General features: G+C 44.4%; 3 protein-coding genes across 3 annotated transcripts in view; 1 reads left to right on the top strand and 2 right to left on the bottom strand.

Moving 5' to 3' along the window:
* The window catches only part of nbeal1 (neurobeachin-like 1), a 33849-nt gene extending 30203 nt beyond the window's left edge, over positions 1-3646 (bottom strand). Inside the window, exons 1-2 of the mRNA XM_061066908.1 lie at positions 3584-3646; positions 2719-3121 (exon numbers count right to left, since the gene is read on the bottom strand). Of these exons, the coding sequence (XP_060922891.1) occupies positions 2719-2769 (51 nt within the window). The 5' untranslated portion in view covers positions 2770-3121; positions 3584-3646. The remainder of the gene's footprint in view (positions 1-2718; positions 3122-3583) is intronic.
* A 2006-nt stretch (positions 3647-5652) lies between these two features.
* Positions 5653-11348, bottom strand: stradb (STE20 related adaptor beta). The gene is made up of 12 exons (XM_061066973.1): positions 11135-11348; positions 10376-10442; positions 9536-9616; positions 9070-9172; positions 8861-8982; positions 8665-8773; positions 8284-8407; positions 8021-8192; positions 7781-7885; positions 7445-7701; positions 7315-7357; positions 5653-7200 (listed from the first exon to the last, which is right to left on the bottom strand). Exons 2-12 carry the CDS (start codon positions 10385-10387, stop codon positions 7039-7041), a joined length of 1290 nt encoding a protein of 429 aa, XP_060922956.1. The 5' UTR covers positions 10388-10442; positions 11135-11348; the 3' UTR covers positions 5653-7038.
* Positions 11349-11454: 106 nt separating this feature from the next.
* On the top strand, positions 11455-25712 carry trak2 (trafficking protein, kinesin binding 2). The gene is made up of 16 exons (XM_061067024.1): positions 11455-11519; positions 14181-14377; positions 14853-15038; positions 19059-19135; positions 19226-19342; positions 19462-19677; positions 20020-20098; positions 20203-20333; positions 20585-20659; positions 20815-20952; positions 21216-21295; positions 21467-21607; positions 21702-22000; positions 22087-22590; positions 22691-22790; positions 22936-25712. The coding sequence occupies exons 2-16, from the start codon at positions 14323-14325 to the stop codon at positions 23717-23719; spliced, it is 2982 nt and encodes a 993-aa protein (XP_060923007.1). The 5' UTR covers positions 11455-11519; positions 14181-14322; the 3' UTR covers positions 23720-25712.
* Positions 25713-25766: the final 54 nt, after the last annotated feature.

Genomic DNA, 25766 nt, shown 5'->3' with positions numbered 1-25766 from the left:
ACTCCCATTCAGTGCAGGGGGTTTATGCAAATTGCTGTTGGTTGGTGCTGGTGAAATCAAACAGGATGACTGTTTCTGTGACTCTTCAACCAGAAAGTCCATGGTGACAATATTTTTAAAAGAGTGCAGATTTCTCCACTAAAATTATGATACTGGACTCCCACTGGAGGTCTTAATGACTCCCTGTGTCTGTTGAGGCGTGTTCCCTGTGGTTGGGCATCAGAGGGGCTTCTCTGCAGGAGACGAAAAGGCTTTAAGAGAGTAACTGGCATTATTCAGGAGGAGTCAGTTAAAGCCTCCACTTTCTCTGACAAGCCCTTGTACTGGTGAAACAGAGAGGAGAGCTGATACAGGGTTGTGTTGTTGCCACTGTGCACCAGCGGCAACCAGCGGTTTCCCTCTGCTCGGAGGACAACACAGTGACGGGCAGCTAAGAGGATCGCTTGTTGCGTAACTGTCTTAGGCATCGGCTGTGACCCCTCAGCCCTCTGCAGCTCCAAGAAGCTTAGCCACTGCAACTACACATTGTTTAAATTCTCACATTATAAACCCTCTGAATGATGTCCACTTGAAAAGAGACTGAGATTCAAGAGCTTTCCGGTCAATGCCAGTGTTGATGTGCTGTAAATAAAAACAGGAGAGACATTGTGTCCTGCCTCCCACTTGCTCTGTACATTTTCCTGTGTATTGACGCTCACCCAACAACATCTGATCTGATTATCAATCATTATACATATTGACCAGCTGACTCTTCTGACTTGAAACACAACTTTCAGCCAAATTATTCCTCACAAGCGTCACACATCTGTTTAAGAATAAACCCACGACTTGAAGCCAATGATAATCAGGTGCACAAAGGTGATACACAGAGATATGGAATAACTAAGGTGGGATATGGTCGCTGGTGCCGTGGTGTTAGAACAGGATGAGCTGGTTCTAAAACAGCCAGCCTCTCTACTGTCAACAGCACACATCTGACTTGACTCCTCCTCGGGGGAAGAGCTCCGGCGTTAGCCTCTGACATTACAGGCAGTCATGTCTCTATTGTTGTCAATCATTACACAGACAGAGGACATGAGGGGAAGGAGAGAATAACACACTTCCCAAGTCATGTCCCTGAAGAATTTAAATTTCCTTCCATGTTAAAAGTTGCAGTTCTATGGTTCTATTTGGACTGAAATGTCCGTATCTGTCCATCAATTTAATTTAACCACACAACAACATTCAGTGTCGTAAACCCTGGATAATGTAGGTAGATTACATGTGTTGTTAGATAGATGGCGTCTTGATTTCGCACAGTTAAGATAAGATAATCGCCGCTTGAGACAACCAGAGGCTGAGAAGGGGATGTGAAGCCCTGAGGTTGTATGTAGAACCATTAACCCTTTGGTGGGACCCAGGGGGTCTCAGGGCTCACATAGAGATATTCCTCATCTGATTTATGTCCATGTGACTAAAGGTTCTGCTCACAGGCAACATATCCTGGCAACACACACATACACACACACACACATAGCATAGAGACGCTCCGCCAGCCAAACCCGACATTTCAGCTGCTCGGGGAGGGAGACACATCCTGCTGCACAGATATATATTTGAAATGCTTCTCTCTCAGCTTCTTTTTGCCTCACACAGAGAGAAATACTGGCCCTGTGGACCTTGGCTCACAGCCAGGATGGAATGAAATGATCCTTGGTCGCAGTGTAATGCTTAGTCAATGCAAATACAGACTCCTGCTAGAGCAAATGCAATGTGTACGCTGGCAGCAATTGGCGGCCTTTTGGCAAGTGACTGTGACAAGTCAGTGCGAGCAGCAGTGAGCCTGAATACTTCCAGTACCTCTGAACCCACAAACACACCCACTACATGGGCATCAGATATTCTATTTGTGTCAACATGTGTGGATTATTCAATATCACATCCGAAACTTACAGGAAACAGCTTGGTGTGTACTCTATGTGTGTGTGTTTGTGTGATTGTGAGGGATTACTGTGTGGAGAAAATGTGTGACTGCAGCCTGGCTCACGTGAGGAGAGGCTCAGGCGAACCGTTTTGATTGGACGCCAAGTCACAAACATGCTGCATCGCCCAGTGAATTAAATCTGGCCAACAGCTGACTCAAGGGCTGCTGTCTCTACTAGAGAGCCATTCATTCGTCTGCACCACAAAAAGCACACACTATCATTGCAGCCGTGCCCCCCCCCCATCCTCACATTAGATCGTGATACGTGTCCACACAGCATCCCTACTGGTGTGGATGATTACAGATGATGAGATGTTGCAGGGATGGTTTAGTCAGTGCTGTTATGAGCTACATAGAAACATGTAATACCTGATTTTATGGTTCAATGAGTAATCCATTTATAAACCTGTATTATAGCCTCATAGCAAGAAGGTTTGAATCCTGGTTTCGGTGTAGAGTTTACATGTTCTCCCTGGGTCTGTCCTCTGGCCAAAGGCAAAAACTAGATATATATACAGATAAATATTAAAAATGGCTATGATGCTTAAGAGACCTGTTTCTATCAGGTAACCAATATATTTGTTGGGCTCTCTACATGACCTGAAATACACTCACTCATTCCAAAGTATAATCATAGGATGACGACTTCAGACTGGGACATCAGCCACAGTAGGTGTGTGTGTGTGTGTGTGTGTGTGTGTGTGTGTGTGTGTGTGTGTGTGTGTGTGTGTGTGTGTGTGTGTGTGTGTCCCTACCTTAGTGTAGTAGAGCATCCAGACCTCGTACAGTCTCTCCTTGGATGCCATGGTGCCAGTGTGTAGCACCCCCGGCCTGTAGTGTCCAGAGGTCACTTCCCTGGTTGCTTCATGCTCTCCAGTCAGGAGCTGAACTTCTGCTGCTGGGCATCACTGCTCATCACCATCATCTTCATCATCATCCTCATCATCAGCATGTCTGTCAAGGTGTAACTCTCCTTCAAAAAGATCCAGAAAAATAGGGCGATGGTTGACGTGTTGAGGCAGAAACTTTCCCCCCAGATATGTTATTCCATGGCGGAGGAGAGGAGCAGAGTCCCGGAGGGGAGTCGGAGCAGCTGGGCCCGAGCTTCCTCTTCTTCAGCTCGGCTTCTTCTTCCTCTCGGAGGGACACACACTCACACTGCGGATGATGACAACAACACACAGAATGACTTATCATGGAGGATTGTGTTGTTAGCAGCAGCAGCAGCAACACAACAGGAGACTTTCTCCCTTACAGCTGCAGGACCGGAGCGACGCTGGAGGTTTTAACTACACAACCAACACACACAACAGCCGAGTGTATTTCCGCCACAGAGAAGCAGCGAGGAGCCGGTGACAGCTCGACTGACATGACGGCTACACACGACCTTACCTGGACGAGCTAGCTTAGATGCTAGCTGTCAAATAAAGCCCAGTTTCAGGTTTTCCTTTAGCCTTCCTCTCTCCTCCTCCTCCTCCTCCTCATGTGACAGAAACGCCTCTGGAGTCTCCCCGGCTACACACGTCTCACACGGACACACAAACACACACACTCACACACACCTGAGCACATAAAGTATAAAGTGGGTTAAACCCGGTTAGATGTGGGGGGGACACACACCTGAGCAGCAGAGACCGACCGTCACTGGGGCTAATGCGTCAAGTCAACGTAAACATCAGCTGCGAGAGGAACATCCCGTAGCTACTTCCTGTCCCGACCACTTCTTCACAATAAGAGTCCAATCGGAAATAACCGACGTGTAAGAAGATAAACAAACTAACACCTCAATGCAGAGAGACTCACTGTATTAGGGCCCGAGCACCGAACAGTGGGAGGCCCTGTTGGAATTGGAATTTTTTATATAAAACTGAATCTAAAGTCTCATAATAAAATATGGATAAAATATTAAAGACACTTTGTCCAAAACTGGATTGACAGAAAACTGGCAAGGAGATGTAAAATAAGATAAAACTAGATATTTGATAAATTTTGATTTTCTGTTGAAGCACCCTCTGGTGGTGAAAAGGAGGAAACGCAGGACTGACAGTTTTTTCTAATTTTAAATATAAAACTGAATCCAAAGCTTCATAAAAAAATATGGATAAAATATTAACGACACTTTGTCGTAAACTGGATTGACAGAAAAGTGGCTGAGAGATGTAAAATAAGATAAAACTAGATATTTAGTGAATTGTGATTTATGTTGAAGCACCCTCTGCTGGTGAAAAGGAGGAAACTCAGGACTGACATGTTTTTCTAGTTTTAAATATAAAACTGAATCTAAAGCTTCATAAAAAAATATGGATAAAATACTAAAGACACTTTGTCATAAACTGGATTCATAGAGAAGTGGCTAGGAGATGTAAAATAAGATAAAACTAGATATTTGATAAATTGTGATTTTCTGTTGAAGCACCCTCTGGTGGTGAAAAGGAGGAAACGCAGGACTGACATGTTTTTCTAATTTTAAATATAAAACTGAATCTAAAACTTCATAAAAAAATATGGATAAAATACTAAAGACACTTTGTCATAAACTGGATTCATAAAGAAGTGGCTAGGAGATGTAAATAAGATAAAACTAGACATTTAGTGAATTGTGATTTTCTGTTGAAGCACCCTCTGGTGGTGAGAAGGAAGAAACGCAGGACTGACATGTTTTTCTAATTTTAAATATAAAACTGAATGAAAAGCATCATAAAAATATATGGATTAAATATTAAGGATACTTTGTCATAAACTGGATAGACAGAGAAGTGTCTACGAGATGTAAGATAATTTTAGAATGTGTTCTATTATCAAATCACTGGTATTAAAGGACTGCAATAGGTTTAGCAAGAGCTGAAAAACAATGTAATGTCGCCGTAAAAGAAAAATGTATTGTTTGAATAACTTGTATTTCTCGGTTATTATGTGACAGATCTATCTGTAATGGTATTATTTGCTGTAATTTAGTAAGGATCATTCGCATACCTTTAATTCGGTAGGCAAACCGGATGTTACCCCGCGACAACACACACACAATTAACGAAAACGAATCAACACACCCTTGTTTGAAACTACATTGTAGTCCCATGTGTGTGTGTTGCATCACATTAAACTGCAAACTGTGTTCAATAGACCTGAAATTAATGTATATATCATTTATCAAACATGTTCGAAGTGATTGCGACAGTTCTTCTCCTTTACGTTGTCGATGTGGACTTTGAGGGTCGCTGCACCATATGCGCTGCACACTTTACATATGTTTGACTGCCACCTGGTGGAGTATTCAAATAACTACTGTTTGTCACTTATTATTATTATTATTATTATAATTAGTAGAAGCAGTAGTAGTAGTTGTTGTTGTTGTTGTAGTAGTAGTAGTAGTAATAGTACTAGTAGTAGTATTAGTAGTGTCGTAGTATATGAAAAGCTTCATTTATTTTGCACTTGCAGTAACTTTAATCAACCACCAGATGGCATAAAGTGACCATAAATGACGAGACTGGCCAAAAATGGACAATTCATTTTTTTCAGACTAAATACAGTTTAAATTCCTACTAAAGCACTGTCTTATCTTACTGTATCCGGGTCAAAATATGTGCCAGTGACCTTTAACTTTGTTTCCTAAAGTTGCCACACAAATAAATCCACAACCATAAAGAAATAAATTGAGGCGGACAGGGAAGTTAAGAAATCCATTTTTTTTTATTGATACATATCTTTTATGTGTGTATATATCAGGCTCATACAGCTACCAGGTTTGATATGTACTGCAAATCACAGTTGCTATACACAGTACACTTCGTCACAGTTAGATCAATCACCATATTCAGAAATCAGGTTTCAGTAAAACATAAAGGCGTTGTCGTGTAAGAGACACAGAGTAGAGATATCTCTCTTTTGCCTCATCACTAATGATCAGGGAAGGTGATTACCTTCATCTAGTGTCTCTACGGATGGTTTCTAACCTAACTCCTGCAGGAAACACCAATGATACATAGAGATAGATTCTATTGCTCAAGTGCTTCTTTTTAAAGAAGCCAAGTTGCACCTTATCCTATTAACTCATAGGCAAACATTTCAGATGAATATACAAGAATACATGGGCATATATGTTCAAACATACAGCAAAATATATTTACATTTGCGATCAAGGTCAGTTTTGTAAACTGAAATAACCTGGTAAATTGTTCAGTTGATTTCTATCATTTGAAGAAGTTCTTACGTATGTTATGCTCTATGTTCAAGTGCTAATTTATCTGTCAAGTTTGGTGTTAATTAATTATTTGATACTGTAAAAACAGGATGTACCGTCATGATTGATAGCTGAGATTTCCCTGCGCTTAGTTGCGACTTTGTGTAATGTTGCCATTGAGTTCTTACATGTTGCCTGCTGAATTAGCTCTTGCAACTTCCTGGGTGCAGTGGATGACAACAAATGTACAGACAACAATCACTGTTATACTGTCAGTCTCCAAAAAACAAACACAATGATTCTCAGGCAGGTTCTGGAGTGAAAAGCTCTGATATCGGTGAACATATTTGCACATAGGAGGCGTAAACCTCTTTTTTCTGTACCACAGTATTCACCATTCACAGTCAGAAGACATAACACTTTAACGGACAAACTCACCGTAGACACAAAATACTGTTTTCTAAACGTAAACTGTAAACACACAAATATCTGTGTTTAACGATGAAGTGTATCTGGCTGGACTTCCTTAACTCGTAGTTGCCTTTTGTCCTCATAGTCAGAGTGTGATTAGTAGTCAACTAATAATCTGTTCTCCTGTGACTCATCCATAGTCCCTTATCTTTATTATTATTATGGATCCTTAGTGTATTACCAGAGCAGCTTCATAGATCCAGCACTTTCACTGTCACCTCACCAACAACCAAATCCACATTTGCATTAGATGAACACGTTTAAACAAAACTACTTGAAAAGGCTCAGAGAGTTAGGTTAGTAATAAGAACAAAAGGAAAGCACAGTAGAGTGTGGCCACTTTGCTTTGATTGTCTTGAGTTTGGTTTACTAGTCATGGCTTTCAGCAATCCTGGGATAGGGATTGGAAAAATAGGGGGCGGGGTTAGGAGAAGTCCCACACGGCCTCGGGAGTGTCGGCGCTGGGCATTGTCAGAGCGTGGCAGGACGGGCCGGGGGGGCAGGATACTGGAGCGTCCTCGGGGCTGGTGAGTGGCACCGCTGGGTACATGAGGCTGAGGAAGGAGTCTCTTCTGTGCCTCTTCACCTGTCGTGGAACAACAACACACTGCTCAAACAACAGCAAGACACAACGTCATGCTGTGACTGATCGAGGATCAGCAACACAAAATTCCCGAGACAAGACAGGAAGGAAACCCACCTGCTTGAAGAAGGCGTGGGTCAGCAGTGCAGATGCTGACGGTCTACAGAAGAGAAAGATGGTAAACGCTGTCACATGCACAACCTTGTGTTCATATAAGATTGTCAAATGATTCCTTTAGAATACCGACCTGAGCTCGGGCTGCTGCTGCAGACACATCTGGACCAGGTTGTGCAGGGTGGCCGAGTGGTTCTTGGGTCCGGGGCTCTGAGGTCGGTCGGTGGGAGGAGCCGTGGCGCTGTGTGTCAGGCTCCCGGTGGCCACGCTCTCCCCGATGCCGGAGTCCACCCCCGACCGCGACACCTTCAGGCCCCCCAGCTCGCCCAGCGGGAAGGGGGCCACGTCCAGCAGGCAGCAGTGGGAGCCGCGCAGCTTCTGAAGCAGCATCTGAACAGAGAACCACAGCGTCCAGTTTACAGTGAACTGACCCTCACAATTAATATGCACATGTTGTTTTTTTCATTACCTGAGTGGGTGCCATGTCCTGAAAAGGCACCCTGCCACTGACCAGCTCACAGGCTACGATACCTAAACTGTAGATATCTGACTTTACTCCGTAACCATGCAGGTCCTGATGAGGAAAAGTCACGGTGAGAGGAGCGACAGAACAGAGAAGAATCAGGCTGAAAAAACAGATACTACAATATTTTTAACGTCTAACTGCATAGCTGATACGATTTGGGAATTGAATCGGGGGAGTCCTGACCTGTCGCAGCAGCTCGGGGCTGAGCCAGGGCAGAAGGGCGGGGCTGTGATTGGGCATATCGAACACCGCCCTCATCCTCTTCCCCTCACGCATCATACTGTAAATACTGTGGAGCCCCGAGAGGTAAACACGCCCCTCCCCTGACAGCAGGATATGACTGGCCTTCAGTGCCCTGGAAACAAAAACACAGATGCTAAAGTACAAATAATTCAAAGCGTTTTTAGACCTTTTCTAAATGTGAACATCTCCAGTCTCCCACTGACCGGTGAACGTAGCCCATCCGATGCAGGTATTCCAACGCTTTCAGAACACCGTACAGCAGGTAGGCGATCAGGGACTCACTCATTCCATCAGGGAAGTATGTCCTCAGTAAGCTGTCAGCAGAGCCTGCAGGTAACAGGAGACCAAGAGGAGATAGAGCTGAGCCAGGAGAGGTTTCAATAGGAAAATGCAGTGATCCTTCTTAACTTTGAAGAAGTGGTGCAACTGTACCTTTAATCTAAAAAGCACAATATTTCATGATCACTTGACTTTACAGCAGCAGCATTTAAAAAACCTTTATATTTCCAGCACAAATAGAATCACATGAATATTTCAAGGACAAAAAAATACAAACTATATAAAAGGTATTAGCAGCTGCTGACCATAGGCCATGAGCGGTGTGAGGACCCACAGTTGGCAGCAAGAGCTGAAAACCCGGCGAGAGGTCAGCAGGTTCTGGTGGCGGAAAAGCCTGGACAGGAGAACCTCGTTCTGGGGACGAAAAAGAAATGAGACAAAACACACCAGACCGAAGAGTAGCTTTTAGACCCACGTGTCAGTCTGTGGAGAGCAGCTCACCATGAGCTGCAGCAGCTCGTCCTCGGTGCACTCGTCCAGGTTGGTTTGTTTGACTGCCACCAGCTGGTTGGTCGGGACGTGCCGGGCCATGCTCACCTGGCTCAGGTTGTTGAAGCCTCGACCTGCAACACAGGGAAAGGAGCTGAGCTGAAATCTCACTATTTCCTTGTCTGACGTAAATGTCTGACCCAAGCGTGTGATGTTCTTACCGAGCTCAGACAGTAGCTGGTAGTGGGCGGGCTCAGCCGACAACCCTGTGATGTCATCGCCCCCCGCGGGCCCTTGCAGAGTGTATTCAGAACCGTCACAGCTCTGCAGGGACGCACACAACCACAGACACACCACAAACATCGATTAGGCTTTTATCTTTATTATTTATTTATCTTTTTAACACAATTTAGTGTATTATTTAAGTGACTCAAAAGCGTACACATTTCAACTCTGATTATTCCCCGGTACGCTAAAAGTGAGTGAGGCCGGTTGTGAGTCCGTAGACTTTATGGAAGTGCAATGCTTGATGGAGTATCCCTGTAGGGTGCTTTTCTAGAGGTCACTGTCTCAAACAACGTTGAGTAGCTCCAGAGAGCTGATAAATGACCAATGAAAAGTGATGATATGATGGGAGAGCGTCAGTGGGACCACTGTCTCCATGCTGACAGTGTCTTGGGTACTGACCAGGAACTGGTGGCTGGTGTCCTCATACTGCTCCTCTATGTCCAATGGCTGGACCTGAGCATGGGAGATGCAGGAACAGTCCTGGTGGAGGGGAGGGAGGAACACAAGTGAGACATGCTCTGCAGGTTGACAGGGGGGGTGGGTGGGGGGAGTGGTGAGGAAAGTGTGAAGCTGGGAGGAGGTATGGGGTCATACACATGCTATGGAGAGTGTTGGAGGGTCCGAGATGAGATGGCTGACACAAGCATCAGGGCTGTGAGGGCACTCACATCACACTTTATCGAAAGTGGTGAGTGGAGGGAGGATGAGAGTGATGATAACAGCCAACAGCGAGACAGCTGAGAGACTGATGTGTCCCAGCAGAACACAACAAATATAACATGTAGATGTGCCTATCAGGTGTGATAGATAGATAGATAGATAGATAGATAGATAGATAGATAGATAGATAGATAGATAGATAGATAGATAGATAGATAGATAGATAGATAGATAGATAGATAGATAGAAAGATAGATAGAAAGATAGAAAGATAGATAGAGCTCATATAACTCAGTAATCGGATACAACATAAATTTGATTAATAATATTAGATAGATACATATTGAAAAAACATTGGCATATTGGTGCATCTCTGTTGGAAAGCTCCTTATTTTCACTACATTTCTTAGTATCCTGGGTTTATTATGTACCACAAAGGGGGTGTCATCATCATCATGAGAAATCTAATTATATATATCAGATATCTACTGGGTCCAAGTGAAGCAACACACACACACACAAAAGCAGGGAGGCACAAAGAAGCGAAAGGCTCTTAAAGCGTGGAACTGGTGTCCTTACCAAGAAAGACATGGAGTCCTTTTGGCGAAGGCAAAGTCGCAGGGTTTGGCATTCATCCGATCTCAGGCTGCAAGGAGATGGGGGGAGGCAGGGAGATGAGGCGCAGTGAAGTAACATGAGACACCCACCACACACACACACACATCCACACACAAATCACTGGACTAGAAAGCAGCAAGCATCCATCCAAATTCCAACTTCATCCCCCAGTCTGACCCTCACCTGGCTGCATCGGATGGGAACAATCAGCCGCAGAAATCCAGGTCCAGACGAGTCGGTGCAGGTTTTAACATCAGGAGGAAAACCGTTGTGAAGTCTGGAAAACAGAGTTTACTTACACTCCTACTGCTGCTGCTGCTTGGGCTACAGTCACATTCCACTGTGGCCAAGCGAATCATTGTGAACTGACGCTGATCACTGGCATTCCCCAACACATTCATGAAATTCAATTCCACTTCAAGGTTAGATTACCTGGAGCCATTTGTATTGTAACCAGAGCGCATCTATTACTCCTTAATATCGGTTTACGTGAGTGATAGAAAACAATAAAGAGGACGTTCATTTCATTTTTCATTATTAAATTACATGTTTAACTCAGAAGAAAGGGAACAGAATACATGACAGCTAGCTAAGCTCACTGTCATTGCTCTCTATATGTGCCTGGTCCGAGCATTGAGCTAACGTTAGCTCAGCTCCAAGCTGGGTTTCACACGTATTGTGCTAACTTGAAATTAGCCGACAGGAGAAGAGGCTGCTCACCAGTCTCTCCAGCGACGTAAACAAGTTAAAAATACAACGAAGATCCTGAAAACCAGAAGAGCTCCTCGCTCACAGAGTTCCTCCTCCGTCTCTGCTGTCAGATCCACACCGAGCTGGGTCGGAGCCCGGTGGTTTCTCCTGTCAGTCACCAACTGCACAGTATTCCAAAAGCGAAGATTGAACCTTTTTGTACCGAGAGGACTTTTAATTTGACACAGGCTACTGGCGATTGATATAAACGTCACTGGACGAAGCGTCGCGCCGTGATGACGCGGAGGAGGTGTTTTCCGCCTCCCACCCTCACCCTCCATTGTTTGAGGCTGTGGTGAAGGCTCAGGCTGGCGGCTCATGTCCTCCTCATGCCCGGGATCATCACCGACAGAGGGTAAGATTCATGAGAATCCATCACATTCATCGATTTCCACTAATATTCAGTACGCAAGGGATGCTGCCAGTATGAGCTGGCGCTGTGGTGTTTGTGTTGTGTTGTGTTGTTTTGTGTTAGCTACCGTGTTGCTAACAAATGGTGAAGCTGTCATCCTCACGCACAGGAAACAAGGCGAACCGCAGCCCCCCCTCAATACTGAATAACAACAACAATATATTTCACGTATTTAACACATTTAAACATCAGTGGTACATGTTGACATCCATGTGACAACCTTCATATCTTTATATGAGGGATACATGTGTGCAGGTTATGTTAGACTATTGATAGCAATATGACACAATTCCATTGTATATCAATGTAGTATCACAACTTACACCTGATCCTCCTCAGATGTATTACATGTGTTGCTGTTCAGCAAGTGTTTGTCATTCTCTGTCATCAAAACCACAAAACTTTCACACAGGAGATAAAATCTGTCTTCAAACTCAAAAGGAAAAGATGTGTTGTGATTATTATCCATAGACGGATATTACAGGCCTACTTTGAATTATTAGTTATTATATTAGGATCTTTGGCGTTAAGATTATTTAGAAAGTGGTACTGAATCACAAAACAACCTCAACTTTATAGGCTTTTGTACATCGCGCCAAGCCTGGAAATGATTGTTACAGTAGATGCAGACTGTTCCATCTTCTTCTGATGTAAAGGCATGACAAATAATCTGCTGCTGATGTGCTGTCTTGGATTGTGTTGTTAAAATAGTCTGGTCCAGTCAGTCACATGCTGCCTCTCATGTCTTTTTTCTCTCGGATCAAGATGCCTTCAGGCCTTGTCCAGTTTGTCACAAATGGAGACAGTGAAGCAAGTAGAAAACAGGGATAACAACACACACAAAAGCAAAGAAGGATATGTTTCCACTGTTTCAGGTGTGCCTGGAAGCATATCTTGTAGTTTTTGCTTTGAATTATTTACTTTGACCTCAGCTTGTACCTCAGATTCTGACATTTACACAGCCGCACTGGTTGTAGGTCACTATGGATGAGAGCATCAGCTGGATGTCTACAGTAGATAAGACATGAAGGAATATGAAGTCTGCAGAAAGCTGATGTAAGTAGACAGGCTGTCTGGGACAACTGGGAGAGACGAGTGTTGTGTGTCATGCTGCTGCTGTCTGTATTTCACAATAACCTTGCAGAGCTTCACTTGGCTTTTCAAGAACTAAGTGACAGATTTTGAGATGTGGCCGGGAATTTTCTCCTGCTTCTCTAAACCAAGGGAAGTTGTGCAATGTTAAACACAAATTTATTTAATACAACTGTTCCTAAAATAATATTTCTAAAACGTTTAGTGACTCTCCACAATGAGAAGACAGAGTTATATCATAAACAAGCATCTGTCTGGCTGTGCTAGTGTTACTCAGGGGATCAGTCACCAGCACTTGGACAAGAGGACAACATTAGCTCTTGTATTTCAACAATAGGAATTTCTTTTCCATGCCTCATACTAGTGATGAACACATGCAGTGTTTTGTTGCTCCAGGGTCTTGTGTGAATGATACCACTATAATCCAACAGCATGCAGTCAATAGCAGTGTCATTAATGGGTCAGGCTTTTAATGGTAAACAGCACATTGAGGCTGTAGCACTGCGTGTGTCCCAGTAATCTCCTTTATAGAGCAAGCAGTTTTAGCTTGTGTTATGTAAGCAGAGGATGAATGTTGCACAACGACGCTGTCTTTCCACAGACATGCTCACTGATACACACACACACCCACCCAGGTTTGCATGTGTGTGTGCATTAAGGTCGGTGATGCAGATGGTGCTGAGGTTGTAATTTGTGGTAGGATTCGATGTATGACCTTGAACAATACTGTTATTTTAGAGGGAAAGAGGACGGGATAACTGGTAGTATAACGTTGGCCAGAGCTGTCTTAAACATTTCATTGGGAGGCACTAGTGTTGCCACTAACACTAGTAATATGCCAGACTAATGAGACTATAAATAAAACATTCAGCTTAGTGCAGTACATTACAGGCTGATCAATGGTCATTTTTCCAGTTCTCTACCAGGAATTGATTCCTTCAAGAGCGCATCCTGTCTCATTCCTCCACTCATTACTACAAGGCCTAGACCAGTCCCCACGGAGATAAGCAACAGGAAATGTGGGAGGGCTCAGTGTCACCCCTCACCCTCCCATAAAACATGTGGCACTTCAGAAGGACATGAAAACGCATCAGAGTTACAGTATAGCAGCTGGCTTCCTCTCGTGACCTTGTCAAATGTCAAAAAGAGGAGATTTTCTTTAGGCTCTGTGGAATCCTGAAGAAGACACCAGACGGACAGTTAGAGGTTTAAGTGTCCAACAGTAAAAGCTATGGATGTATCTATAATGTTGTTTTTTTTCATCTGGTTGTAAATGTCCATAACCAAGTGGGAGGTAGAAAAGAGGCAGAGCATCAGAGGAAAGAGATGGATGGCAGACATCCTCCATGCACACACATAATCTAATGATTAACAACTAAATTAAACCCAGTTAACATGCTAATTTGTTATATCTACCTCAACAAGTGAAAGATTGAGTGAAGACGGTGTAGAATTTGTCTTATCTTTTTTAGACACAATTAATTGTATAATATTTTTAATTGTATGTTACAGGTAAAGGTGTGGTTGTGTGTTTTTGGGCACCACCCGTCAGTGCAGGAACAGGATGTGATGTCACACCCATAGCCCCGCCCGTCTTTCTCTCCAGCTTTGTTTATTGCGAGAGGCGAGGACCCTCCCGCTCCAAGGGAAGGACATGTTCGAGGTGAAACCACGGGCGGTGGAGAAGAAGGAGTCGAGCACCGAGACAGGTAAGGGTGGAGTTGTGTTGTGTGTGTCGCATGACAAATCAATGGTGATACAACAATGCAACATAATCAATGACACATCTTTCACTGAAAGTCACGTGTGAGCTTTGTCTACATCTTTCGATGAGCTTCTCTGCCAATGTCCCGCTGCCCTGAAGAACAGTCGGCTGTGTCTTTGAGCCTGATGCTATAGTTAGCCCCCATCTGTCCCAGTAAACCACATATTTATTCAAGTGGAAGGACATTGGCTTGTGCAGTGCCTGAGCCATGAAAACACACACACACACACATAAACCGTAAACACTGCAGCCTGGCAATCTCACCTTGGCTGCATTATTTTTACCTAATAAAAGAATTACAAATCATTTGTCCACTTATAAGCAAAATATTACTTCTCTCACTCAATTGTGAGCTCAATTGTTGTTCAATTTTGACCCAAGATTTAAAGGTGTCTTATTATGAATGTGTCCTCCCACAGATGAGGGGCTTGGCAGCAGTGGGAGGCATTATGGCTCTGGTTCGGTGGGCTCTGGTTCTGCCGGCTCCGTGTATCTGTCAGACAGCCAGGACTGGGTGATTTCACCGAGCTGCTCTCCAGACGAAGGCTCCGGCCAGATCAACGCCATCTCCCCCATGCTGGCAGAGGAGACGTTCCGCTACATGAGTAAGTGTCAGTATTAATATTTCACATTGTCGGACATGATTCCACAAGTTTTGAGGAAGTTGTTTGGATGGAAACGGCCACGTTTTGCCTCTGTCTAGCTTTTCTCCATATGTGTGTCTCTCTACTCTCTCTTGATTGGTCGAGCCTGTGGTGATGTCACAGCAGATGAGCAGATGGTGTGTTTGTGTCTCAGGGCATTTGACACGTGAGGGATTGATTTTATTCAGCGGGTACCCTCTTCAGTTAACATCACAGGGATTTACTGTGGATGATATCTGGCACAGGAGTTGTCATTGTGTCTATTTGTGTTTGCCTGTGTGTGCGAGACAGCTCTGACACTCTGTGTGTGTCAGTGTGTACGGGAGGGGCAGGATAGACAGTGAGCAAAAGGAATGCAGCGATCTAGAGTTAAGTGTATCTGAGTTCAAATCCAGGGCCAGAGTCACGGGACAGAGGGTGATGAGGCAGAGTGGGTGGAGGCAGAGTGGATGGATAGAGTATGAAGACGGGACTGTAGAGAGGCGAGTCCAACGGCCATGCCGGTTTTAAACATCTACAATGAGGAGGCTTACGATAACTTTGCTGTGGAAGGTGAGTGGAGGCGTCGTCATGCTGCTCGTCGTGTTCCCCGACAGTCTGTAGAGAGAGAGAGGGAGACATGTGAGCCGGTGTGACTGCAGCGGCAGCTCACGTCATGTGGTTCAAGGTCAGGCAGAGCGTGAAAGAGAGTGTGTATGTGTGTGTGTGTATTACAGTACAGTGGTTACTACTGCTGTGATTAAAATCCTTGAAAGACAGGAAGTAGACAAGTCTGAATCAATGCTTGTGTGTTTACATTCAAATAGGCTGTGGTATCCAGGGGCGTGTGTTGACGGTTGAATCGACTTCCTGTTTAGTTTTTTGTTACGCAAGCAAGATTGCAAAGCAAGAAAATAAATTGAAACACATGTTTCCTCTATGCATTTGAGTTCTTGTTCATTATATATTTTTTTAATAAGATCTGACCAGATTTTATTATGTGTATAAATACATTTCCTCTGCATGTCTTTGCTCTCAGAGTCACACTCTAGTGACTAATTCTTTGACCTATACAACTGTTGAGGTTTCAGAGGAAAGTTTCCCTTCCTGCACAGACTATAGATGCTATAGTGTCACACTATAAATGCCGCTTTTGCTCACACGATTTTTCAAACAGTGTGAGAGAAGAGCTACAGTAAGGGAGCCTCAGTTTCACATTCCTGCTTGTCTGACTTGTGCTGTGTAAAATCCAACATGGCCTATTTATAGCACTTGATGTCCTTGCAGAGACATGGCATGTAAATAGGCAAATGCTCCCTGGTTTGGTTTCTCCTGAAACCAACATGTATATGAAGAAATGCAGAGGAATACTTAATGTAGTGTGGACACACTAAGACAATGGTTGACATATTTCAAAACTCCTACGCGGAGCTACAAACATGTCAAGTGTCAAGTGTCCAGATTTTGTGTCATGTTGTGAAAGCAGAGGAGGGAGCGGACTCACAGATGTGGCGAAATTCTATTTTTATTTTGAACTGTAGATTTGTGTAAATTCAGTTTATATTTGTTAGAATACTTAGATAATAATTGAATGAGGGTGTAATGTTGTTTCTTATTATTTTATGAATCTATCAGCTTCGATTTTGATGTAGATTTGATGATGTATTCGCATGTTTGCACGGTGGAAAGAGATGAGTCAGAATGTTCCCACGTGTACAGATTTCAGAGGATCAGTCTGTAATTGGTATTAATTATCTCTAGTCAGGGCAACCCATCATCTGACCTTGTGCGTGTGTGTACACAGCAGTAAGACCTATAGAACAGCTACTGTACAATATAACACAAAAAGTATCAGTGTACAGATCCTTAAACTTGACCTTTGTCTGTATTAGTAATCTGAATTTTTAAAACGTGTTTGTAATGATTATGTCTTACATTGTGCCTTTAAATAAAGAAAACGTACCTGCAGCTGGTGTAGTTTAAAGTTTATGATGTCAAAAGTCCAATCAACCCTAAATACCGATCAGTGTGTGTGTATCAAAACGACAGTAATAATTTCACAACTCATTGGACTTTGCAGTTATTTAATGTGACCAGAGTTCAGTCCCTTTTGCTTTGACAAACCTTCTTGAGTGTATGATCCCGTCTGTGTACGTCAGTGTAGGGCTCCACTTGGATTTATATCCTTAGCTATTAAAGTCGTAGAATTTGATCCAACCGGACCACAGACAGCATTTGTACGACAGCAACACCATACTCCTCCTAGCAGGTAAAGATGTGTGCGTGTGTGTGTAATCACATTAGGAGATAAATGTCATACTGTTACATGGGAGATCACGTATGTACCGTATCTGTCTTCCTGTGTAACAAAAGATCGCAGTGCCAGCCAGAGTTTATTTTTATCAGCTGATTGTTGGAGGAGAGTGCAGCGTCTAGATCAAGAGGTCAGTGTTGGCCTCTGATTACTGGACAACAGCTCTCATCCGTTTGAGCAGCTGCTGAACTCGATGCTGCCTCGGCGTTCCATTTATGTTTAATCCATGAGAGTGAAAGTGATATTGTTTTTATTAGAGAAGTTAAAGCTACATCTACGGAGCAAAATTAAGGAGAGAGAGAAAATCTGTTATGAAAACATTTTATAGAGGAAAAGTGGTATTTTTATCTTTAGTGAGGTCACAGGCGATTACAGGTTAAGACTTAATAGCTGTACTTAAGTCCTAATTTAACGTTTAGTAAAGATGGAGTGTAAGGGCCATATTGGATAGGAATCAAATCTGATATTTTAAGAATAATGTTGTAATTTAGTTAGAAAAAAACCTTACACAAATTAAATATAGTTGATTTTTTTCTTTTACTATTTTTCTTCAGTAATCTTTGTTAGCTGCAGCGTTGATTTTCTTGTGAATCTTTGTTGATCAAATTCATTATGCATCAAGGAAGTAGCACATTTCATTTCTTTTTATTGTAGCTTTTAATGTTTGGTTAAATATGTTCAGGATATGCTGATCTTCTCCTCAAATCACAGCTGTAGTGTGAGGCGCGTTGCTTCCCCTGTTAAATCCAGGCAGATGGTTCAGTGATGAGAGATGACACTTCTTCTTTGCGCAGGTGGAAGTGGGAGCGGTGCAGCCCTGGTGACACCCACTCAGGTGCTGAGAGCGGCTCCAAACTAACTGATGTGTAGATTCCCTGACTCTAATGTTTCTACATGAAGCTGGTTTATTGAAGCTTTAGCTTTCACTCTCTGCTCCTCACTTCTCTCGCTTACTTCTTTGCTGGTTGCTTCTAAACCTTTTTGACCCCCCTCCCCTTTTCTCTCTCTTCTATTTCTCACTAGCGTATCTTGCTTTGGAGCCTTCCTCTTATTCCCATCCCGGCTCTCAGAGCCTCTCCAAAGGTATATCTCTCTCCCTCTCTCCGCCTGTTCTGCTTTGCAACATCCCCACTTAGCTCCAGAGTGAGAGAGGGGCTTTGGTCTTCAGTTGGGTTCAGGCAGATGTAATTACACTTGGATCTGGAACCACTCCAGAGCCACAAAGCTGGAGCCCCTCTCTGCTGTATGCATGTAGATGACAGCAGACATCTATGTAGTGTACGTCACTGTAGACAGCTTGTAGTAATGTAGCAGTGTATTGTGTTTGTGGTCTATTTACGTGTGTGTACGGCTACTGAGACTCTTAAATTCAATCTGACCACAAGCGACCACATCCCCATGTTGTGGATCCCACAAATTAATATCCATAGCATCAGTTGTGTTTCAGCAGAATGCTTCACGAACAGCTTAACCACATAATTTAATGACTGGCAGCTGTTGCTAGATTGAGCCAATGCTCACGTTGCTAGTGTTCAGAACTATTTATTAGGTGGTAAGTAAAGCTGGTAGCTACAGAAGTGGGTCCATTAGTTTGAATGCACAATGTGCATGCACATGCCACAATGTGCATGCTAGAGTGTGTGTGCATGTATGTTGTATCTGTGTCCTTAAAAAATATTCTTGGCCAGTTCTCAGTGCCGATCGTGTGGAGCAGATGACCAAAACCTACAATGACATTGAAGTGGTCACTCACCTTTTGGCCGAGGTAGGCGTCCCTTTACTTTACTTGGTGTTTTTTCTACTAGGAAACTTATTGGCTGATTAACCCTGTGGTATGTGTGTTCTCATTGGACAGCGGGACAGAGACTTGGAGCTTGCAGCTCGGATCGGCCAGTCCCTCCTGCAGAGGAACCACCTGCTGCAGGAACGCAATGAGGCCGTAGAGGAGCAGCTATCACAGGCCGTGGACCAGGTAGCTTAGCCAGCCCTTTTTCAAATCTCTTTCAATTATAGTCACAAAAAAGAAAGGCCGTTTGTCTATAGATCATAAAAGACTAACCACTCCTACGAAAAACGTTCCTCACTGGCCAGGTTCATCAGCTGCAGCATGAGCTCAGTAAGAAGGATGAGTTGCTGCGGATGGTGGCCAGCGCCTCGGAGGAGAGCGAGACCGACTCCAGCGTGTCTACTCCACTGCTACAACCCAACCTGGGGGGATCTGTCGCCGCAGTTGCACTCAGCCAGCTGGAGTCTCTGCAGAGCAAACTGCAGGACCTGGAGGAGGAGAACCTGGCGCTGAGGTCTGAGGTACGAGGCGTACACAGTGGAACCTGTGAATCAGCGGAACAGAAATATAATAAATGGGAAGTGAAATGGGAAGTGGTAAAAAATATATAAACACATTTTGAGCAGCAATAAATGAAATATTTACAAAGTTTGATTCAATTTTGCACACCATATATCTGAATTAAAACAGATGTCACAGTGTAAGAGGAAGTAGATTCAGATTAGTGCTTTGATCGATATATGAAGTGTTTCTGTAATGTCCTGATTTCTAAGTGTGCTGACTGAAGAAATGTTCAATGGTTTATCGATCATGAATTTGTTGCTTTTGCTTCTAACAGTTTTTTTGTACTGTCCCCACTCCAGGCATGTCAGCTGAAGACAGATACTATCACGTATGAGGAGAAGGAGCAGCAACTTGTGAGCGACTGTGTCAAGGAGCTCCGTGAGTGAAAAACATACAGATGTGCACAAACACAGAAAGGCACATCGTAAAGTGTGAAATACTCTTTTTAACTGGTGTTGGTTTGTGTGCATGTTTGTTGCCAGGTGAGTCCAACAGCCAGATGGTGTCTCTGACAGATGACTTGTCTCAGAAGAACATGGAGCTGGTCAGACACCAGGAGGAGATCGCTCAGCTGCTCTCTCAGATAGTGGAGCTGCAGCACAGAGTGAAGGAGGTGAGGAGTCAGGGCTGTAAATGCATAGATAACAAGTCAACTGGATGTAATTTCAGCTCTCCAGTTTCATAGCCGATAAATCTCATTAATATCTTCTGTCCTAAAGATTTGTTTCTTTTAAGCCAAATTTAAGTGGTTGTGGGTCTTTGAATAGAATCAAAACTGTTTTTGTTGTGAAGGATTTTATTGTGTGTAACAAAGAGGGTCTGTGTATCTGTTTAAATGCCAGTGTTGTGTTGTTTTCTCTGTAGCTGGCGTTGGAGAAAGAGGAGCTGAGGATCCACCTGCAGGCCTCCAAAGAAGCTCAGAGACAGCTCACAGTTGAGGTACCATCCCACACATCCACACACACATATACATTCAATTCTTTTGTTTGCTTTTTAAGTTGTTGCATACAAAAATAAATTAATTTAAGCACTGCTGCTTGTCTGTGTGTGTGTGTGCTTGTGTGTGTTTTTGTGTGTTTTCATGTCCACTTCAGCTGAACGAGTTGGCAGAGACGAACGTCGAGTGCGTTGAGATGCTTCATGAGTCTCAGGAGGAGATCAGGGACCTTCGCAATAAAAACACGCCCTCTACTGGAATGCGAAGGCACCTGTCTTACGGCCTCTACCCCATGGTGAGAGAGTAGAATAACATTTTGAGTTTTTGAACACAAATGGAGAAAGTTGATCTTTGACCACAAAGAAACAAGGAACACAATAACCACACAATAACCATTCCTACCGCCAGTTTTTTGCCATTACACTGTTTGACAGTTGGTGTCAGCGGCCCAGAAAGTGTGGGAGACATCTAGCAAAAAATATTCAGATGTTCAACTTTGATGCAATTAGCCTTTGACCAAATGGAGAAAGTCATCTTTAAATGTGTGTGTGTTTGTAGGACTCCCTGGCGGCAGAGATCGAGGGCACCATGAGGAGAGAGCTGAGTGTGGACGAAGAAACTGCCGTCGAGGACCAAAGGTTAGAAAAACCCAAACACTACACTTCAGAATCAAGAGGACTCAAGTTTCAGACTCGGAGTGTTTGATGTTGTGTCAGGAAGAAACAGGAAAGAAAACTGGTGAAGCAGTCAAGAGTAAATTGATCATTTGTGGCCTTTGTTTCTGACCTTTTGACATCTTGTCGCTGCAGGATATCCCAGAAGCGAGTCTTCCAAACAGTCCGCTCGGTCAACATCGTGCCATCGCGGCCAGCTTCAGCCACTCCTCCAATCCCTGGCTCAGGACAGAGCTCTCTGGTGATGACTGCACAGCCTTTCCAGTCCAATCAGGGGTACTTTACAAAGATATATACTTCCTTTCATGCTTTTTGCCTAAAGGATTCATTTTGGACCCTTTGAGCTCATTAAATGTGTCTATGTCTGCAGGGAGGAGGTGCGAATAGGGCAGCCCGGCTCTCCTGGTGGAAACGACCTCAACAGAGCCCTCCACCGTCTGTCGCTGCGGCGACATAACTTCCTGTCTGAGCGTCAGTTCTTCCATACAGAGCGCGAGAAGAAGCTGAAGTCCATGGCAGGGGCGGAGGCAGATGTAGAGGGCAGCTGCTGCAGCTCACAGACGGGCAGCATGCACTCATCCTACTCCAACCTGTCAGAGCTCTCATTCAGCTCCTGTATTTTTAGGACCTTCCTCCCTGAAAAGCTTCAGATCGTCAAACCCATGGAAGGTATTTGGAATTTGCCGGATTGGTTGTTGGTGCTTTCAAAGGCAAAGAAAGAAAAGTGTTTTCAATCCCATCTGTCTGGTTTTCAGGTTCACTGACGCTCCATCACTGGCAGCAGCTGGCCCAACCACACCTGGCCACCATCCTGGACCCCCACCCGGGCGTAGTGACGAAGGGTTTCCGGCCGCTGACTCAGGATGCTGTCTACCGCCTGTCTGACATGGAGGAGGATGAGGAGGACGAAGAGCACAGAGGGAAAAGCGTCCTTGAGAAGGGGGCAGCCGAGCGGGGTAAGGAAGTGGAGGATGAGGAGGAAGACGACGGCGGCATCACCTTCAAGGTGCGCTACACATCTACGCCTGAGGAGAGGAAGGACAGAAAGCGTTCGGTGTCTCCTCTTCCTGTCCCACCTCTCTCCCCCACAATGGCGACATCGTCCTCCTTGGTGCAGTCGGACATTTGTCTGACACCTGCACTTCATGTCACTGCCACATCCAGCCATTCATCTCAGCCCATTCCAACAACCTCTACAGCAACGGTCCAATCACAGAGTCAGATCTGCAACTTAATATCAACGACAGCATCTTGCTCTGGTAAGTCAAGTAGTAGTCAGGTAGTGAACACTGAATGTTTATGTGTTGACGTGGCATCCTACAGTCTAATGTGCTCATGGGTCATTTGCTGTGTGTTCAGTCCAAAATCCAGGAAAGTGTCAGAGCTCCACCTTCTCCACCTACACCTTCACGACCTGCCGCATCCTGCACCCCAGTGACGTCACACAAGTCACCCCAAGGTAAGTCTGGGATGGAAGATGAAGAAACTCTTAATGGGATTTCAGCTTTTTAGTCATAATATTGTTAAAGACAAGAAATTAAGGAATTGAGGGGTTTGGTAAACGATAATAACAAAATCTGTCTGTGTCTGTCTGTGCTTGTCAGTTCTCAGTCGTGTGTCATGGCCAACACTCCGAGCTCCATGAGGACAGGTCCCAGTACCCCTGTGACCCCCTGCAGACTGAGCCTGGGCGACTCCTTCCCCCCTCGACGCCCCCCAGCGTCTACCTGCAGCCTGGCCAAGCTGGTCCTGGAGAGGGGCATTTCTGCACAAGTGTCCACTGACACCCCACCTTCATCGGCGAAAAGCACACCCAGGCAGCCCCTCTTCCGTTTCCTCCCAATCACGCCAGCCAACTCCCCCTCCCACTCGCCTTGTCACCCTCCTGTGCCCTCAGAATCTCGCCAGCACCCCGCTGACAATTTCCTTGCCTCGCGACCGGCAGAGCTCTTTCTCCAGGACGTTTATGGGCTTAATCTGGGCCGCGCCCCTCATCCCGACCTACCGAGCCCCTCCCAGAACACCCCAGCCATTGTCCCACCAGGCCGAGCCAGGCCCGACCCAGTCAACGTAGGACTGGTGGAGAGGCTGCGGCGGATGGGATTCACGAAGGTGCTCCACGGCTCTGAGTCTGACGCCTCGGTGCTCCGCCAGGATTCTTCCACTTTTGTGTCGGCAGGCGGAGGGAGCTTATTGGACGGCCTGAGGCGCAACCAAAGCCTCCCAGCCATGATTGGCGCCAGAGCTGGAAAGACAGCTGGTAACCCCAAACCCCCACTTCACCCAACCACCCTGGCCCTCCCCCCACCACCATGGGGAAACCTTAAAGAGCGGCGTCGGCATCTCCCCTCCGTCTCTCACGTTCCATCAGGTTCAGCCAAGCGCTGAACAGGAGGTTGGACTGGGAGGATTCAGACTCCAGAATATATATATAGCCTCTCCTACACCTCCATCCCCTTGCTCCTCCCCTCATCTCTCCTCCTTTCTGCCTATGGAGAGATGAGTCAAGACATCAGTGGTCAGAACATTCCCTCCTTCTTATGACTTCATTTAAAAGCACAATTTAACTTAATTGACTGTTTTTAGCGACACCACAGTGTCTGTGTGTAGATGTTTGCTATGATGCTAGATGTTAAGGCCTAAGCCGGCCTATGAACAGGTTATTCATCTCTGGTCCTTCTCAGTCATGTATGAACTAGGCCCTGTAGTTAACCTGCAAGGCTCTGGATGTTCAGGTGCGAGTAGAGTGCAGAAGGGAACTGTATGTGAAAGAGAGTTTGTGGAAGTGGATTAGAAAAGAAGATGATATACGGCGGAGTGGAGCGGTGAAGACAGGAGAGAGTCGTCGCTGCAGGTTTATTCATGTTATAAGAGAAAGTAAAAGAAGGTGGAGAAAGAAGGTTTGAACATCCAGAGTCTTGCTTTATCAAGGGCTTGTTCTATAGAGGGCTGGAAAAGCCATAGTCTGTAATAACACAGCATCATGTTCGCTGGTTTAAAGACATCTCACACCTCAGCGAATTCAAACATCTACAGTCCGAAGAGAAGGGATTCAACTTAGGGACTGGAGAACTTCAAGTGCTGGCTTGAACAACATACTGCCAGGTTGATCCTGTGGTCAGATCATGCATCTAACATGCCAGTATTAATGTTCTAATAATGATTTTATAATAGACCATCGTTGCACAGATGTCTGGTGACTGTCCATTTGCCCTGCGTCAGGCGACTGCATGACACGTGAAGTGACCTTGCCTTCAGGTCCCAGCATGCACCTGTTGGCAGATTGGGGGGGCCCAGGCTGAAGGCGAGGTGAGAACCAAATCAGGCATCAGGTAAAAAGAGATCTGCCTTTTCCTTCAGGACCTTGTGTTGTGTGTGTTTTTAATGGTATGAGGCCTTAAGTAGAAGCTAGCACTGTTCTGGGTTTGTTTCTGTTAAAACCATGTTTGTATGTAGAGTATCGGTTGCACTCAGTGGGATGTGGAGGTCGGGTTCATTTGAAGGAATCACAGCGTGGTTATTAATATTTCACTACAACCTTGGGCTTTAAAAGAAAGGTAATTTCAGTCATGGTGTTTCTTTCAGGCCTGGGAGGCTTTCAGGTTCTGTTTTGAGGGAAAAATAAACACGGACACTTGATTTTATTTGTATGTCACATCCAGGTTTATTATGAGAGATTTTCTGTTTAAAATTGGGGGTTGTATCATATGTGGTTCACACTATATGTATGTACTCTATTATACCACATAATCTCATGTTTAGGTAAAAGGACATTTTTGAGCTTTGTGCTTGACCCATGTGACCCTTCAGCCCCCCCTCAGTTACTGCACTTTTATCTTCTTATTTAAGCTTTTGTTTTACTGACATTACTATTTGAAATTTATATAGATTTTAACATGTTTATGAGAAAATTTAGCATAAAGGGTGCCTGTTGTAACAATGTCGGCTAACAGTTTGTCGTAAGATTTTAATATATGTAGCATTTTGTTCTTTTTTTTTTTATTTGTATTTTTCTGCTTTTGTATGTAGAGGCCTGCAGAAGGGAAACCAAATCCATCCCAAAGTGTTATTTTAATTTCTTAAAAGAAATGGAATGCTCTGACCTACACGTACACGGGACAAGTTCTGTGCTCATTAGCTGTAATATATTTAACAATGGAAGAAGAGCTTTGGTTTAATGTTTTTGTATGTTTGTGATTTCGGAGGCAAGAGGGAAGTAGACTGTTCATATCCTAAGATTAGTCGTTTCCCCTCCATTCAGTACAGCAGGAGGTTCAGGTTTGTGTCTTTCTTTAGCTCTACGCTCATGATCCTCTGTAAACTACTGTTGGCTTTTATTCGGCTGCCTCTTTTTTTAAAATAAAGCAATGGAAATAAAGCACTCACTGACTCACTTATTGGTTAAATAATAATTGATTACTTTGTACCTTTTGTA

The sequence above is a fragment of the Limanda limanda genome, chromosome 23, assembly GCF_963576545.1.
Source record: "Limanda limanda chromosome 23, fLimLim1.1, whole genome shotgun sequence".
Classification (NCBI taxonomy): domain Eukaryota; kingdom Metazoa; phylum Chordata; class Actinopteri; order Pleuronectiformes; family Pleuronectidae; genus Limanda; species Limanda limanda.
This window is presented reverse-complemented; position numbering and strand designations above follow the sequence as displayed.

Excerpts from the sequence above, each read along its gene's own strand:
- stradb (XM_061066973.1), bottom strand. Across the intron at positions 8,983-9,069 it reads CCAGCTACTGTCTGAGCTCG|GTCGAGGCTTCAACAACCTG; the intron begins GTAAGAACATCA and ends CCTGTGTTGCAG. Across the intron at positions 7,886-8,020 it reads GCCCCGAGCTGCTGCGACAG|GACCTGCATGGTTACGGAGT; the intron begins GTCAGGACTCCC and ends TTTCCTCATCAG.
- trak2 (XM_061067024.1), top strand. The coding sequence starts at position 14,323 with ATGTTCGAGGTGAAACCACGGGCGGTGGAGAAGAAGGAGTCGAGCACC. Across the intron at positions 20,099-20,202 it reads CGACTGTGTCAAGGAGCTCC|GTGAGTCCAACAGCCAGATG; the intron begins GTGAGTGAAAAA and ends GTTTGTTGCCAG. Across the intron at positions 21,296-21,466 it reads ACTGCCGTCGAGGACCAAAG|GATATCCCAGAAGCGAGTCT; the intron begins GTTAGAAAAACC and ends TTGTCGCTGCAG.